Genomic DNA, 18812 nt, shown 5'->3' on the forward strand with positions numbered 1-18812 from the left:
GTTGCAGAGCTGTAACTTCACCTCTGTCACCCTCTGCCCAGAATAGTCAGGCGTAACCTGCTCTACTTTTTTTTTCCACTGGTCACTAATAGAACAGGAATGGAAGGGAGACTCTTCACTCTGGAACAGCAAGTTACAGAATACCCCAGGGTACTCCAGGTCATGGCAAGACCACGAGTATTTTTCAACACATTACATGAGCCTTTGCATCCCTGTGGGGTTCCTGGTTGCAGGCAGCCTTACAGACCAGACCTTTGACAGCATCTCAACTGCTGCTAGTGATGTTGTATTTTGAGTGCTTCCATGATATTTCATATCCTAAGGTTTTTAGGCAGTTAATGCTTAGCATTAAGGTTGAAACAAAACCAGCAGACATCTATTTGAGCCTACAGAAAGATCCACTAAAGTGAGAATGTAACAAGCATCACGGTTCCTTTGGAAGATGAGACTAAAAGGAGGCGGCTGAAGGTGCAAAGAGAGGACGGCCAGGAGGAGCAGCAAGAACAACTAGGCAGCTGATTGCAAGATAGGGGTTGACTTGGGTTCTCAGCTCACATTGCACAGCACATGCTCAGAATGTTAACTTTTCTCAGCTACAAAGATCCTGGCATGAATAGTTAATGAAGGCACAGGCTTGGCTATCATTAAGACGACAGCCTTTTAAAGGCAGTGCAGACTGTTCAGCAAATTCACAGCTCTTTGAGTCTGCATTTTATTTATGCCATACCATACTACTCTAAACAATAAAAATGGTGGTGAAAACTGTGTTTTAAGAAACAACAGCTTCCAGAGACAGATCAAACAAATCCTACTCATGGAACACAGGAGTTATTCAATGTGAAAATGCTGCATTACTTTTATTATTGAATACAAATGAAGCTACTCATTATAGATTTTGTAGCTTTCTGGTCAGAGTAAACAGCTAGAGGTAGTAGCAAAAACATGTATTGTTTCAGTTTGTCTCACAAGTGGCTACTTGTTCAAACTTTCTCAACTCTGGAGAAAAGCAATAAATTCCCTATTTGCCTTGGTAAAACACCACATTAATACAACCCAAAGAACTAAAAAATTCAAGAGCCCTCCCTGCTAACACAGAAAGCAATTTCAGCCCAAATTTTAAGATTTTCACAGTTCTGAAACCTCCAAATCAGTAGCCCAGTGTTATGTGAAAGTCACTTTCGAAGCTCAGAATTGCCAGTAGCATGACACGGCACACATGAAAACCTTTTATTCAAGGGTCACGTCAAAAGCCTCCTGATTACGTGCACTGCACTCCATAAGCATCCCACAGAGAACCAGGTCCAAAAATCAGAAGTCAGATGACAACAGCACAGCTGCCCTGAAAACGCACTTACCATTTGAGGAAGCGTACAGCGCTTTGAGAAAATATCCACTGATTTTGAGGGTTACCAGTTGATTCCGTTCACAGTGTAACACTTCAACGTTGTTAAAAACCGTTGCATCCAGCTCCCTAAGCTTGTTGTCTCTGAGATCCAGTTGGGTCACATGGTGCAGAAAATCTATTTCATCAGCCTCCAATCTCCTAATTGAATTCAATCTTGCAGACAAAAAACGAGATTAAGTGTAGTTATGTGCCAGGCTCCTACTGGCAAACCAACGCTCACTCTACGATCAGTTGTGCTGGATTAAACTAGCATGCCTCCAGGTTCTGATCAAGGTTGATTTTAAATATTTTCCCCTTTGCTATGGTATTTTAAAAAGCAGGATGGATCAGCTCTGCTGTTTTATCCATCATGACAACGGAATGATGGTACTAAGCTCCCTTCTAAACTACTTCGAAAACTACTGATACGTAAATATTACTGTTACTGTGTCTATAAAAATAAAAGATGAGCTAGCTGTTATTTGTGCCCAATAGTTTGGAAAAGAACAGACCCTATACGGTTCCTGCTGGCCTATCATGACCATCTGCTGGAAGAGCCTGGCAGATAGGAGTCTCTTGCCTTATTGAAAGCCCAAACTGAGATTTATGAATTCCCATATTTGCCTCTCGCTTCGCCATGTTCCACACCAAGCAAATTCAGAGGTCTGAAAATTGGTGTTGTGAAAAAACAAAGCAAAAACCCAAGACAAGTGAGTCTGTCAGATCAAGAGAACAGGTTTTATCATACCTTCACTGCAATGCATTGATGCTGCCAATACTCGACAACTTCCCCAGAAGATACAATTGAAATATGATTATCCACAACCCAGCAACATTTGAGATGGCAGAGCACTCCAATGAGTTCAGTTTCCAATCCTCAGCTCTGGCCAGAACACTAAGCATCACCCATTAAGCCCCTCTGGTGAGGATAAGGGCATAAATCTGCAGTTTTGTTGCTATTCTTGCTTTCAAAGAGTTGCCCCTTGTAAAACAGCTGTATTTTCAGAGTAGCTACATTTTCCAGTTAAAAGAACATGAGTAATATGTCCCCTCCAATACTACAGCCTACTTTTTCTGTTTACAGTTTACAAGCAATGCCTCCTTCTGATTCCACCAAAGGAAAGCACTTCACTGAGCAGCAAAAACAGTTTACAGACACATGCAACATTTACTATTGCAGGTAGCATTACAAAGAACCACTGTTCACTGCTTGGTGCAGAAAGGATGTGGCATATGGGAGGGGGCTGGAACTGCAATGCTGAAGCTCGTGGCCAGCTCAATCACAGCACCCCTACACTAAGACCAGTTTATTTATTTGCTTTTAACATACATACACACACATGTATTTTAACTCCATCATATACACTTCGGAATTCATCTGTCTATTTTAACTGTTTTCTTAACTTGTGTTAGCCGTTCCTTGATGGCAAAGGCTGACAGCTACACAGCAGTATGGTATGCTAAGTTTTAGCTTGAAGAGCTCAGTTTAGCTAAATGGTTCTAAAATTCATTGTAATTTGGACCTCATGGCCCAGGCTCTCAAATGAGCATTGCCCAGCCGATTGCAGAAGCTGGCTTCCCCAAAGACCCCAAGAATAAAGAACCACCTCCTACCAGAGCCATTTGTAATTAGGATCTGTTTAGACCCTGCTGAGGGAATCAATAACAGAGTGTAACTCATGGTGCACCAGCCTTTTTAACATATTAAGAAATATTAAAATAGATTTTTTGTACTCTCCTTTTCACTGCCCTTTTCTTCATCTCGTACATCTGTAACATTTCAGACAGGAGCTTTTTGAGTCAGGGACTATCATTTATACTATATTAACACCGCACCAACTAGAACTATCTTTCAGTGTAAATATTAATTTTCCCTCAACCTCATTTTCCTATCTAGTGACTCCCTTAAATGCTACCTCTACCTCAAGGATGATTGCTAAGTCATGGCAAGTGCTGTGCGTTACATGACACTGCCAGAAAGGTGGTTCAATGGACCAACACATGAGATTCATATCCAGGGGCTATTCTGACAGCCAAAGAGAAACTATTTCAACACTGATAATTTAGACCCACCTATTTCTCCCCTTTTTCAAATACGTACCTTAGATCCACATGTTTAATATGAGGCATCCTTTTTAACACCTGTAGGTTGAGGGTCTCCATGCAGTTTCCTGACATACAGAGCTTATCCATGGCAGTCAGCTTCTCCAGCACCCCTGGAATGCTGGTGAACTCATTGAAGGACAGACTCACGTAGCTGAGCTGATGCATATTCTCCAATTCATCAGGAAGGGACTGGAGAAAGTTGCCATCCAGCAAAAATGTCTGCAAGCTATTCAAGGCAAGGGAGGGGAAGGGAGAGTGAAGAAAGTGAGTGACCTGTTAAATAACCTTTCCTTCCTATAAACACATAAATCTGCTGCAGTTACAGTGAAATAAGATATACAAAAGGGCAGAAGAAAGAGAAGTGTTAGGGAATAATGTTTTCACATCTGCTACAGAAGATATCAACCAAATAATTAAAAGCTTTGGCAACTACAAAATGCAGGCTGTGCTAAACAGTTGTATCATCTTCATACATCTCCAGAACTGCAACTTGTTTGATGGCTGAAATACATAAAGCAAGGGGGTTTAAAGATTATCTTCACCATGAAGGTGACCCTTTTGTCAAATACTGGGGACTGGAAAAGCTTTGAGACACAAAAATGTTTCCCCTCCACCCACAGCTCACAACTACTTCCATACAGATCTACAAGCCAGTCTTCCCTGACAAGCCCAGTAGGTTTAAACTGTTTCTCATAGCAAGATTATGTACAGGGTCATGAAACTGCTTGTTGCCTGTATTATCAGCCTGTGTATGTTAAGTTTTAAGAAAGTACTTGCTTGTGCATCTCGCCTACATCTGCTGGAACACTTCTGAGGGCATTGCAGGACACGTTGAGTTCAGTCAGAGTTGGGATACTGCAGACCGCCAGAGGAAAGTCTCCTAAATTATTATTGGAAAGGTTAAGGCTCTTCAACTTGGTGAATCTACAATGAGATAAGAAGAAGAAAAAAAAAAAAAAAAAAAAAAAGAAGAGAGAATTAAGTGGAACATAAACAACACGAAGTTGCCTTGCAATAATTAATACAAGGTAAGTCTGGTTATTTAAATGCAAATTGCATGCATTTTTAGTTTATGCACTCAGAACAAGCATGGGAACTACCAGACAAGTTCAACACTACCTGCAAGAGTTCACTCACATTAACCTGGCATGGAACAGGCCCTCCTGAACAACATGCTAAATCTATTTTCCTATGAGTAGAACAAAGAACAAAACCCTTGCCATCCTTATGATATATGTAATTTCTTCTGTGGCATCTCATCCTGAACTAAAGCACTGCTATTTTTCTGAACACATATCTGGATAGCAAGACTACCCTTGTGACACTGGTTACAAGGCGCAGGAAATTCTCAGCCTATTTGAACACTAAATTTTTGCGGTGCAGCTCAGCTCTACTCACGTGAGTAGATACTGTCACTCAACTAAAAATTCTCTTTAGAACACACTGGTTTGAAAAGAACTGGGAAATGTGCTGAATTAAATCAGAATTTAACAAGACTTCTGTAGTGAGAAAGGCAAATTTATGCTCTTGATTAAGTATGATGTCAACGATCACACTGATTTCAAAATTTTGTCCTTGACATGTCACAGAACTCTTAAAAAAGCCCCATGGTTTATCGCATCAGCCAACAAAGCAACTTGCATGTGCTTGCCTTATTAAAGATGACCAAGACCGTTCAAACAAAAAACCCAAGAAGGGGACAATCCAATTAGCCAGACCGCATGTTCAACAACATTATTACGGTTGCCTAACAACCACTGGGAGGTATGCCTAAAGGCAAGCAAAAGGATGAATGAAAAGATCTGTGCCAGATTCCAGTACATGGGAGGAAGTTTCTTTTCTAGCATGCTGTATGCCAGGACATTTTATTTGGACTTCATTTTCCCTTCGTTAAGGCTCAGGACCTTTATTTGTGTGAGAAAGCTTTTATATAACACGGCGATGGAAGCAAAACTGCACCTATGAACCCTGCTGTTCCACAGGAAAGTGACCTCCGACGGCGTGTGGTAGCACAACCACAGCCTCTGCATTAGCTCAGCACATTCTTACCCCAATGCACTTGGTCCTCCCCTGACCAAAAAAATGGACAGAAAATGCAGCAAGTGTTAAAAAGTTAAAGAGTTTTAACACTGAAAGAGTCTTAAAAATCCTTACCAGCTACTGCAATTCACTGGCACGCACCATTAGTATCACCTAAGTCAAACTCACGCCACTGACTACGACTTAACAGCACAATGTGGGTAGTGCCTTTGTTGTTGTATTTCAATGGAAGTTTTAAGTGAAGTGAGGTTTTTACCCCAAAAGACAGCTGTAAATACATGTAAAGTTTACAAATACGCTTCACATTTACGAAGGCTTGCAGCAAGCAAGGAAACGCTATGCTCCCTGTTGGCAATTTTGGTGCAAAGATGGGAGGGAGGGTAAAAGAAAAAAAAAAAAAAAGTCATGGTTGGAGTTTTCACAGATTTTTGAACACCCTATGCCATGCTGGAGGCAGAAGAAGTTTGGAACACAGTTAGATAGAGACCAAATGAAATCCGGCAATCAAATTACTGCTGCAGGGAAAAAAATGCTACTGTGTAAAAACAATGACTAATGTATCTCTAGAGAGAGAACTGTAAAATAAAAAGGAGTCTAGGGTAAATCAGCTCATGTTAATGGGGGCTGCTAGCCAGAAAAAAAAAAATGGCACATTTTAAACACTATACTTTCTTACTTCTCAATTTTGAAATAAAGGCTTAAAAATCTTGAACCTAGAATTCGAACCAATAATCCTGCATTTATCTTGAAGATAACTGTAGATTTAGGCCACGGATATACTGCCTTGAAATTTGAGGTGATTCTGTGGTGGAACAGCTGTCCCACATCTTCCTCAAAGTAAACTGCAAATACAAACAAGAGTGCTCTAAGTAGTGGAGATTCTGGGGCCTTTAGAAATCACTTCTTTTTTCAGTATTTAGGTAAGTGCAAAAATAGCAGTGAAGACAGGAAGATGAAGTCAAAATAACTAAGGTGCTGGAGAAACATCAAAATGCAACCATTTCAACTTTCAAGTCAACCAGGAAAAAAGAATTAACTCATTTAATAACCAACACTGAGGCTACAGCCTTTACCTATGGCTGCTCTGGAGTCTCAGAGGAACAGTCTCAGGGCTTTTGCCCACTCAGCAAGTAAAAACAACCATCTACTAGAAGACCCCAAATACGGCTTGAGATGAAATTACAGAAGATGAAGCTAATACACAGAGGAAGGAGGACTGGGGCAGGTGGGGAGGTGAAGGAAGATAAATAGTACGTTAACTAAGTCCAACACAGTGCTTGGCTTCAGGGTTTTCTGCACACATTTTTGTGTACAATTGTCCCGTGTCAAAGTGTGTGGGGGGGGGCAACAGGGTGTAGAAAATAAAATCAGCCCCCCTGAAATGTATCTGGATTACATCTCTACTACCCTAATGTATGTTTTAATGTGTGTTTATAAAGGGTCTTATGTGAGTAATCTAATTACTAACGACATGAGCTGAACTAGTTAACAGGTCTATATAGTATGTAAAAGAGGATGAGTAGGACATCCAGTATTGTATATACTCATGCAGAAGTGAAAATGCACATGTAAACATATGTCAAGTAATCCACAAAGGAGAGTTCATAGTTAAATCACATTCAAAGAAAACCTAACAGACACCATAAGCTTAGTTAAATAGGTTAATTTAAGACAACTGGCACAAAAGACGTATTGTCTTCCTTCTTCGTAAACATGTTCATTTGCAAAATGCTGAAGTCACATTTCTTCTCTTGGAGCACTGTCAAGTACAGAACATTACTAAGCCAAACTAGCAGGCATTTGCTCAAAGTTAAGATCTAAGTCTGCCTCTCATCTTTGGCCACTCACTCCCCACTATCCACATCGCAAATGGCTTGGTGCACTTCCATTATGGAGCACTGTCATGCTGCACATTTAAAATGCTGAATTGTTTATAGTGCTGCTTATATCTACATAGATTTGCAGTCAGTAGCACAAGTTTTTTTGTTGCTGCTGAGTTTGCATAGTGTCAAGCTTTAAATAGATTTTACAGAGCAACATTTTTGCTGTTCTCTCACACACAGATCTTTACTCCCACCAGAAGCAGGGGCACACATCAACGCTACCTCCACAGCATTACTGGGAAGAAGGGAAGTACAGCACCACTTGTTTGAGGAATGACTGTGTAATAACCTCATATCGAGTCCATGCATATGCTTTCCTTCCTCTTCTCTCTTCTTCCCTGGTTCTAGACTTTGTCATCGCTTAAAAAAGTGAATCTGAAGAACAGCATCTCTCAACAAGCTACATTCAGTCATCTTGCTAAGCTTTCTATTCTAGTGACCAATATATAAACACCCACTTCTCTGATCAAAAATAGCCCTACTTTAAGTTAGAGCAAAATCTTGACACGTTGACCCTTGAGTTTAAACACACAATATGACTGAACACTAATTGCCACAGTTGAGTCAAAAAATGGCCACATACTTAATCCTGAAGCTGCCACTTCAGGGGTGGCTGTTTTAGTTTGACGTAGGCAACATGAGCAGAGGGGCTAACAAGAGAAGCTTGTATCACAGCAGAGCAATGAACTGACATGCTCATTTCCAATTCACATCTACCCGATGCGCACAGCAGAGAAATTTCCATTACACAGTACAGCATTTGTGTTCCGTTAGGTTTGGAGGGATGGGGGGCAAAGTATATTCAAATTGGCCATATGCCATCATTGGAATGCAGCCATGAAAGCCTCACCTGACAAAACCAGTCCTGCCCTATTCTTACTAAAAGCAATTGAAAAGCAATATTTTATTACAACCAAAACAGGATTCATGGCTTCACAAAGGACTCAACTGAAGCAAAACAACCACTTTCCCAATAATATCTCCAGTATTTGGGCTCTCATGACTATTCTGTGGTTGCAGCTGAACATCAGTGTTTCAAGCACAAGCCTAAGTGTCCCTCAGCTCCAGCACCATTTCTCAGGAGATCAATGGCACCTGCCCAGCAGCACTGTGGCAAGTGTTGGAACCGAACTACAACTTCCCACCTTCACGAACCCCTGCTCTTTCAGCCACTGACTTAAACATGAAGTGAATTTCCATATGAACCTGATGCACTGATTACCTCCTTGGAAATAAATGGTCCAATTTACTGCCTTTTTGTAGGTGCATCAAATTCACCCATCCATAGCCTTATAGACTTGAGTCTATACTCTGAAATTAACTGGTAGATTTAAAAAAAAAAATAACAGAACAGACTGCCTGCACAGAAAGGAATAACCTTAAATCTAGGCAGTTATATTTCAAAATATACAAGTAATCACACACGTTACGTAAAATTCAGACTACCTTCAAATTTAAGACAACAATAAAGCTTTTATTCTATTAGATAGTTGGTAAGAAGACCATAAAGACAAGGAAAAAAAAGTATGTTTTGTTAGTAGAAATAATCTGAACCTGCAGTACTGTACTTTGCAGTTCTCAGTTTTTGCACATACCTAACACACACTGCTTCATTGGGTGAGGAAAGACTATCCTCAGAGGAAGAAAAAATTCCTAGAAAAAAAAAGAAAATATATTCTCCTTCTCTTTATTGGAAATTTATATTTGAAATTCAAATCATTATCCGGGGCGGCCTTCCAAACTGAAACACATTTTAATACACGAAAAGAAAACCCTTACTTTGGAAGCTGCATCAGAAAGCAACAGAGAAGTAAATCAGAGTAGGCTGGCGCTCAATAACGGGATTCTATAAATACGTTCATCACTTTTTGAAGCATTATTTGGAAGAGACACTGCTGTACCTAAGCTAGTAGTTCCACTAAACTGAATCCAATTAATAACTGCAATTTCTACTTTGAACTACACAATTTTAAAAACTCATATTTTATAGCATATTTCTTAGTGCCATCTGTTTTTCTCCTACTACTATTAAGGAGTTCACTATTCCAATTTAAACAATTCAAAAAAATCTAATGTGTTTCAGGCATTAAACCAATTTTGCAATCTTGCCCACATAGTGACTTCTAGAGACTTGAGTTTGCAATTCATTTTTCTTTAATTAAATGTCACTGTTTTTTGCCAAGTATTCATATGAGGGTACGTACTTGAGTTCAGAAAGGTAGGCAGGAGGTGCATAGAACACAACCAGTCATGAAAGTTTGCAAAGATGCACTAACAAAACCAAACTCTTCCTTCAATGTCTTTACAAGCTGAATAAAACAAAAGCAGTGAAGCTACAGAAACAACATATTCTAAGTGTCTTCTTTAGTATAAATAGCAAAAAAAAAAAAATATTCTGAGGCTACAGAGCTGAGAAAATAAATGTAACACCAGAATATAGCAAACACTGGACAGAGTTTGTTACTAGCAGACCTCTGGTTGTATCATGCTAACTTCTCCTTCATGCCTTACCGCTTACATGGCTACGCTTTGTCTTTGGCTTCAAGTGAAAGAGGAGAAACAAGTAGAAAATCAAAGCTCCCTGGCTCAGAGACCATCAGAGTGTGAGAGAAAGCTCCCAGCATCTTCCCACATGGTGCAGCATGCAACGACACTCCATTCCCTGTGACAGCACACTCCCCACATTCACTGGATTCATTTAAATAACTTAAATAAATGTGTGCAGTTAGAAGCAAATTCCTTTCCAGAAGAGCATCTTAGAAAACCAAAACCAAACCCACCCTCACCCCCACAAACAAAACAAACAAACAAAAAGAAAGCAAGCTCAAATCTTTCCCAGTGCTTCTACTGGCGGTGCCCTGTGGGGCCTGGCCAGAGGGAATATGTATATTTGCCATGTCAATAATCCATCTGACTTTCTTTGCTAACCTGTTTCATACGCTAAAAGCAATGTTTTCAAGGAGCACTTCAATGTACTTTGAGAACGACAAACCAAGTAAGATGAGAGGGTGGAGACTTTCTTCCCTGCTTGTGCATCTCTAGGGACAAGCAAGATCAAACTCCACTTCAGACTCACTTCCAGCGAGCTTGTCTGCTGTGTTTGTACCATTTGGTCACCAATACTGTTCCCCCCTCGCCGTCTGGGAACCTAAGTGTTCCCTGAGCAACAACTGCATTTCTAATTACCTACTTACTGCACGATGGGTTTGGAAGGAGGGTTTACCTTGAGGACCTCCCAAATTCTGAGTTTTCAGATAAAAGCGCCTATTCTACAGCTGGAAGTAGCAAGGAATTTCAGAAACACTTGCATCAATCTCTCAGAGTCCTCTGGCCTTCTCATACCCTTACAGATGCAACTTCAAGTTACTGCCACCAGCCCAGAAGAGTTTCAGCTGAGATGCCTGAGAAGGCAGTTTATGTCTACAGAGGCTGTGGGAGAGAAGAGCTACCAACTGATCTTCAGATAAAAATCCATATAATCACTGTTAATAATTAACAACCACAATCAGAATAACAATTTGTTCTTCAGATAAAACTGGCAAGCATCATTTTGTTTATCATTAAAACAAACTTTGTGGCTTATCACATCCCCCCGCATTCGTTCATTCTTTCTCATTTTTCTTTTCCTTTTTTTTTTTTTAAATCAGCAACAGGCTTATATTAAAAACCCACATACTGAAAACTTACTCTTCAATATTAACAAGCAAACAGTATTCTTGATGCCAACAGTTTTTTCCAACAGCAGTGACTGAAACAATGACGTATAAATATAAAAAGCGTTACTTAGCCCAGTAAAGCAGAGCAACAGTAAATAAAGACTATGGTTCATTCAGTTGCTCAAACGTAGAGCAATAGTACTCTGCAAAACTAGTAAGCCTGAAGTCTATTTTCATTTCAGAATAAAAGCTATGAAGTTGTATTGCAGATAACGGGGAAGTGAGGTTTGGGAACACAGGGTACATACAAATCTCAGCTTTATAGTTAATAAGAAATCCACCAACCAACACAAAGAGCATAAGCAATAAAATTGGTGACAACTTAAGACAACAAAATGTCTTCAATTGCTCCATTTGCAGTGTACAGGAGTTAAAACACCAAGGTCTTTAAGGCAAATTCTGACTCGATGGGGATCTTATCACAAGACATGTCAGACACTTCTAATACTGCAACAGCTGGACCATCTTTCAACTCGGGAATCTCCCCCCAAAAGAAAAACACCCTTTTCTATAATTTTAGAAAAGCTACTGTGAGGGAGAACAAGTATGACCATTTGCTGTGTTCTTTTCCAACACATACAAACTTTTGGACTGCCTACTTTTATACATAATATGAAATATGTATTCCCTGGTAAGCAGGAAAAAAACATATGAGTAGCTGTATATATATTTCAACATTCACAGTTCAGCTACAGAAATTCACAGCTGCAGAGCACCGACAGCAACAGAACAAAGTTTGAGTGGACAGCAAAGCAAACGAAAGTGTAGCTACTAGGGAAAAAAAAGTGCATCTATACCTCTGTAAACCTTCACATGCTACCAGCGATTTAGTCCTTGATTTTTGATTCATGCCATGTACTGAGCAGCACTACATATTTTATTCGGAAATGCAATAAATTATTTTTACAACTAGAATAAGTTAATTTCACAAGCAAAAGTAGAAGTTCTTGTTTTTTTTTCCCAATCCATTCCTGACTGTACCTGCCAAGTCAATGCATATGTCAGCCTCTCATTACTATGACCAAGCTCTTTTAAGTCTACTCAGTAGGCAGCTGAAAAGCTGGCATTTTCTTCTGTCTTTGACATACTTCTTGTTTTGAAATCCAGCATTAATGAGCATTTAGTCAATTACCTTAATAAATCACCTGAAGTGATTTATTAAGAGGAACTGCTAGCACCAAGAGCTGCTTACAGCAAGATAAATTTTTCTAGACTGCCTTGCTAACCAGATTTTAATCTAAAATTGTACCAGGAAGGGTAGATATATGAATGCCAGTGCATTTTGTCCACAACATCCAAGGGCATGGTTATTTTGGAGCCTTAAATACTTCTGGGCTTGATTCACTGGTGCTGTGCTCTGTGTGTGGCTGCAATTTAGCAATGGAGAATTTGGTATAAAAGCCAACAGTACCAAGTCAGAACAGCAGAGATTTTGTACTTGCTTTGCAGTGGTTTGAAAGAATACGAGCAAATAAAAATAGACTTTTGGTTTATCCAGGCAAGTTTTACCTCATGCAACGCCCAAACGATCTGAAAACGGCTTTACTAAATTGGATTAAAAAGAAAAAAGTCAGGCAAATAACAACTTTTGTTCCCAGGAATGACTGAGCTTCCCTTACTTTGCACGTGCTTTCATACTGGGATTCACTAATAGTTTCAAAAAGATAGTGTTCCTTTCTTTCTAGATATATGTTATTTACTCACTACAGAAAAGCAGACCGACAATAGCAGCTGGGTTGGCTCAAGGCTTTTTGGCACCACAACTCAAGTTTTCCCACCCTAAGGAGGAGAAGCCAGCACCGTGTTTCTTAGGGCATGAAGGAGCATGGCTGGGGAGAGTGCTCCAGGGCCAGGCTCGTGCTTCTGCTGCTGCTGGGACGCAGAAGACAAGCACTGCTCTTCCTAACCATCCGCAGCACCTAACACCTCACGTAGCCCTTTCCATACCCACCACCTCACGTAGCCATTCCCACTGGCACAGCAATGGGAGAAGTTCCCGGCTGCTCCCACCTGTGCTGGTTGGAGATAAAGCTGGAGGACATCAGCAGCGGCAGAGGGAAGGCCAGTGCCGAGGGGCAGGACTCCATGAGGCACTGGCTGTGATCCACCAAAACAGTGCCGTGTAACCTTCCTATTCGCTCTTTTTTTTTCCTCCAAAATTTCACAGACCTTCCCATGCCTTCTTGGCAAGATCAAAGCAATAGAGGCAGAGAAGACTATCATTCACTGACAGAATAGGACCAGCTCTCAGAAAAACAGGACAATCAGTTTTGCACCACCTCAGGTATATGCCACTTCTCTAGATTTTCCTGATGCAGAATCTCAGTAAACCGGAGAGTTCTATTTGGTCACCTGAACCCTTTTACTCTTGCACGTTCAGGCCCGCATTAGCGAGGAAAATTTTCACAGTTTATTAATTTTCAGCAAGGCTCTTCAGCTGTTCCTACAATTGCAGCCCCAAGAGAACATTAAACAGACAATGAACGTTGCCCATCACATTATTTATAAATGCTTTCTAAACACCGACAGAATTAGCTATAGGTAGAGGGATAAAATATAATCAAGTATCTCTTGTACAAATTCTGATATTTAAAAAGGAAAAATGTTTAAAATTCATTAAAACAAAGACATTCCTTATCTGTCCATGTTCATCACCTAACTTATGCTAAAATTCAACTTGCTATCTGGAGACCTATACTGACATTCACAGAACATTTAATCCAGTATTCCTCTCCAGCCTGTGTTCCTAAGCTCTTGGAATCACTGCCTGCTTTGTTTGTGAAGCAGACCTGCTGGGTTCATTCATCTTCCATTATGCCAAATTTTTTGGTGGTTTAAGAACGAAATTGGAATTACATAAAAATACAACAGCCTGCATAATTTATCTTGTATTTTTCAGTTGTTTTTCAAAGAGGAAGGCATTTAGAAATGTGGTTTAAAACATTTTGTTCGAACAAGACCATCTGCAAACACAATCCTGAAGTACGCTGCAATTCAGGTACCACTGAAACTAAAATCACAGTTTTATATTTAGTATGGAAACATTCATCTTTCTGGATACAAAAAGCATGCTGATTCCACAGTTCTAGTACACATGCACTAAATTATTCAGATCACTGATGGTGCTGCTGTTTACCCATTTGTTACATTCTTGGATGAGCTGCAGTGGAAAGAACAACTGGAAGGTCACAGTTACTAGGAAAGAAGAATTAGGGTCGGGCACAGTAGAAAGAGGACAGGAATCGGGCTGAATTTATTAAATCAGGGTTTTCTTTGTTTGAGGGGTAACAAAAAACTTCTAGATGAAGTCACACACAGTACTGTCTCTACCTAGAATGCATCCCTTCAATGGGCAGCTCAGCAACTCATATTTACTCATGTTGAGGCCAAGACTGAAGAATTACAATCTGGCCTCAGTAGGCAGATGGAAAACAACACAGTCTGAAAACTGTATTTTGGACTGAAAGTAGCCTTGTATTTACAAGAAAAACACTCAGTTTCTTATGAAAGCTAGTCTGTTCCTAACACACAGAGTTAACCCATTTCCAAAGCATTACAGCCTGGCCATTCCTCCACAGGAGGATGTAGTAATTTTTAAAACTAGCATTAGTTTAGGAAAGTTCCTGCAGACCAGCGGTCACCTGGCTGCAAGGGCAGACGAAGACCAGTAGAACCGTATCACTTTACCTTTGTAATTCACTAAGCGCTCTATTTGTGGATGGGCTAGGGTTTAGCCTCAGGAAGTTCTGCTTCAAATTGAGATGAGTGAGGTCTTGGCTATAAAACAGGTTGGCAGGCAGCTGCTCCAGGCTGCAGCATGAGAGATCCACTGAGCTTATGCGTTGTGATGCAACCTGGAAGTAAAGAGGGACACCAATATGTTAATACTGTAATAAAACATTTCCTTCACCCCTACTAGCACAAGATAAATTGTTTTTAAGCACAACAGACGTCGGTGTTGGCATATATAGCTGATCTCACATGGTTTACCTCATTGCTGCAAGTTATGCCACAATCTCTTGCTTTGCCTTAATGCTAAAACCAGGTTCACAGATGGCTAGCATGGGGAAAAGCACAAGGGTTTCTCAAACTAATGAGTGAAATAGATTCATTTTCATCAATTAAGTTACATGATACTCTACGAACAGAAAGAAAGATAAGAGATTAGACATAAACTTGAGTCCTTTAGTTAGCAAGTATCAGCAGCAAAAACAGCACAGAAGTCTTCTATATTGCTGCATGACTGGTCAGCATACCCAAGTGAATGGAGGTGAGGGGATAACAGTCATTGCCCTGTTTGTTTCAAGGGTCAAAAGCAGCTATTAAATGGCTGAAGAAAGAGTTATCCCATTTATATCTTACTGAAGAAAAAAAAAAATCTCAGCGGCAGTAGCAAAGCACCGAGCACTCATCTTTTCTCAATGAATTAGAAAACTGCCCAAGAGTCTTAAAAATGTGACAAAAACGAAACTGAGATTTGGGGATTTAACACTGTTCTCTAGAAAGGGGAAGGTCAGACAAACACAGTCCACAGAGGCTGAAGAAATCATGCCACCTAGCTCTACATATGGCCAGCATCATTCCACAGAGACCCATGGGCAAAAATTCAAGTAACAGTGCCGCTGTCCCTTACCAGATCTCTAGGATATAGCTGGGTGAACTACATCCTGCTGCTTTATTTACTAATCTAAAAAACCAAAAAAACAAACACCTCAACCAATCAAAAAACCCCACAAGCAGCACAAAACCAACAGTGCAATGTAGAATTCCTACATTTTCTGCCCAATACTATTAAAAACATCTTTTCATACAGTAGAGTTGTGGAGCTAGCTACATGACAAAGCATCACCACACAGCAGTATAAGGCAGTGAGGATGGTGGGCAAGGAGGGGGGTCAAATGCTAGAAGGATGAGAGGCGTTATTGGACGAAGCGTGGTTTAGACCAAAGGAGGAGAAGCAAATGGCTTCACCACCATTTTAGACTTTCAGGACTGCAGAAACAGTGCTCAAATGATCCCATGTTCTGTCAGCTGCTCACAGCAAGAGAAGCAATCATTTCATTTTGTCATTGGTATTTTTACCGGCCTCACATGCGAGGATTCTGGAAGTACAAACACCTCGTTCAAGGGACAAAAAGAGGAAAAAACCCAACAATTCACAATCAATGCCCAATGACAGTCTATAAGAGCTTCAGACCTCTGATGGAGACACCACCCAACCTTCTGGGCACCGATAGAGCCCTTGCCATAAAGTACCCTGAACCTAGAGACATCAGGTTTTGCTGCCATAAGTACTTTGCCATTGAAAGGAAGGCCAAGGAGTTTTCTCTTCCTTTTTTTCCTCTCCAATGGGAGCTGCACAGGCCCCAGGATAAGTGGTCTGTATTATAAACACACAGCCATAAGCTTCGAGAGGAACAGACAGTGCCATGTTTTTCTCTAAGGCGGCTGTTAATAATCGAGTCCTCCCACATCCATTAAAACACCCGAGTTTTTGTTACTCAATTAGTTCAGTCCTTTTGTTACTGTAGCTACTATTTTTCTTCCCCTTGTAGTATTAGACAAAAATTATTCATAGGCTATTCTGAGCAGACATTTCTGAAAGCCAGGTATTCAGTCTGCGTATGGTGGCAGAACCTGCCCGGCACAGTACAGTTCTCATCACACCGAAAACACAAGAGATGACAAAGCGCTGACAGCCGTTAAATTAAAAAGGAGAATGTGTAATTTCAGGTGTGACGCTCACACACACTGTTGCTCCCACTACTTGTTTGGAATGTGATATGAACAGTAATAAGCAACCCAGCAGTGCTTAGCAAGGCATGTTCCTCTAAAAATATCTCAAGTACCAGAACTGGTAACTATGAGTGTGAACCATGATAAAGCAGCCAAACAAATTCAAATTCTACTCTTGTCTCAAAAAAGGATGTAAATCCTTTCTTAAAATCATCAAGCCCTGTGAAATTTAAAAAAAAAAAAATCTAGTCAAAAGTAATTTTGTTTTTACAAATTGTATATTCTGGTTATTTTTTTGTTGCCTTTTTTAAAAAATTTTTTTTAAAGGAATCACTTTGTTATACGATGACTAATTAAGATTTTAATGCAATTGACATATACTGAATGATGCTTCTAACATAGACATAACTGCAAAAGTTAAACCCACGTTTTAAAAGGTGTTATTTCTGGAATCAAGTATAATTTTATTGAAGTCTTTTTTTGTTAGAAAAACAGTACTCTAAGAATTAACTTCTGAATTGTTACAAGGAATACTTATATAAACAAATACAGTTATTCTCAAAGGCGTTTTTCATTGCTCAATACTGTTCTGTTACAAATTCCTAGAGAACAGAGGAACAAGATGAAAAACAAAGAGTGACAAAGGAGAACAACATCTTCACAATACTTTCTTTGGTTCACCAGAAACTTTCATCAGTTGTTTTGATGTTGAGTACTGAAATTCTAAAATTATATTGTTCCCAAACCAAACAATAAAGGAATATTTCAATCTTGCAGTCACCTTTAATTGGTAAAACTGTGCATGTGTTTGCTATTGTTTATTAAGAGCAAAGCATTTTTCTAAAAGATGACACAGTTTTTAATAAAGCACTGGGTTTCTTTGACTTACTGTGGGGAATCACTCCAGAGATAAGCTGATAAAGGGTAAGAAAACACTGACTAGAACGTCTCTCACTGTCAAAGAAAAAACAGCATCTGGAGGAAGGGACACTATCTGCAGAAAGTAGGGTTTCCATGGGAAGAAAACAAAACAAACAACAAAACAAAACAACCCAAGACATTCCACTGTAAATAAATACTCAAACAAGTTACCTGGGTGGGTTCAACAGACCCATGGTCCAACAGAAATAGCGAAGAGACTCAGTGTGGTAGCAATGGTGGAGGGAAAGAAAGGCTTTCTAGATACACGTGGAACCTGCACGGTGTTTTCCCTTGGAAAGCTCAAAAGTGTGTTTTATATGCTTTACATAGATATATGAAAACACAAGCAGCACAGTTCATGATTCACCTGGCAGAAGAAGCCATTGCCCAGACCAACCCCTCTGTAATTTCTTCTCATCACATCCTCGACTGCATTCACCCTTAACACCTGTTCTCACATGAAAACTTTGTTGCATTTCCAGTACTAGTAACACGGGGGAAACAGCTGGTGTGGTGACCTGCTCGGAGGAAGGTATGTGACACCCTCCCAGTTCTGGTAGCTACAGCGTAAGCTGTAGAGTCAACACGTGTCTTTGCCAGAGAAGACGGACACGCGATGCGCTGGCAGCACTGCAGCTCAAACACACAGCAAAATCTGCACTTTTGCCACAATAGTACTTACAGGTATAAACAACGATTTGCAAAACCCAGCAGTACCTTAAAGAAAAAAGGCTTTGCTAAAGTATTTAGATTTTAACTTTTATTATTATTTTTAAAAAGGAAACAGTATTTCAAAATTGGTGAAAGTATGGTATGGGTTCACTGCAAATCTTTAGCCGCTAGGAATAAAAATACTGAAAAATACTTGTATCAACCAATATTCTTGCTGCTTCTTGCTACACAGGGCTAAAAAACCACTTTGCTTTGTCCATCAGTATAATGCCACCTCTGTCACTGAGCTATGCAACAAGACTGATTACCGTCTTTGTTTTAAAGCCCTGGCTATACGACAAAAATGATCTATTG

At 40.0% G+C, this 18812-nt stretch overlaps 1 protein-coding gene across 1 annotated transcript in view; it reads right to left on the bottom strand.

The window, feature by feature from the left end:
- The window catches only part of PHLPP1 (PH domain and leucine rich repeat protein phosphatase 1), a 149529-nt gene that overhangs the window by 36779 nt on the left and 93938 nt on the right, over positions 1-18812 (bottom strand). Inside the window, exons 4-7 of the mRNA XM_065629113.1 lie at positions 14817-14983; positions 4268-4414; positions 3486-3716; positions 1356-1558 (exon numbers count right to left, since the gene is read on the bottom strand). Of these exons, the coding sequence (XP_065485185.1) occupies positions 1356-1558; positions 3486-3716; positions 4268-4414; positions 14817-14983 (748 nt within the window). The remainder of the gene's footprint in view (positions 1-1355; positions 1559-3485; positions 3717-4267; positions 4415-14816; positions 14984-18812) is intronic.

Source organism: Caloenas nicobarica, chromosome 2 (genome assembly GCF_036013445.1).
Source record: "Caloenas nicobarica isolate bCalNic1 chromosome 2, bCalNic1.hap1, whole genome shotgun sequence".
Classification (NCBI taxonomy): domain Eukaryota; kingdom Metazoa; phylum Chordata; class Aves; order Columbiformes; family Columbidae; genus Caloenas; species Caloenas nicobarica.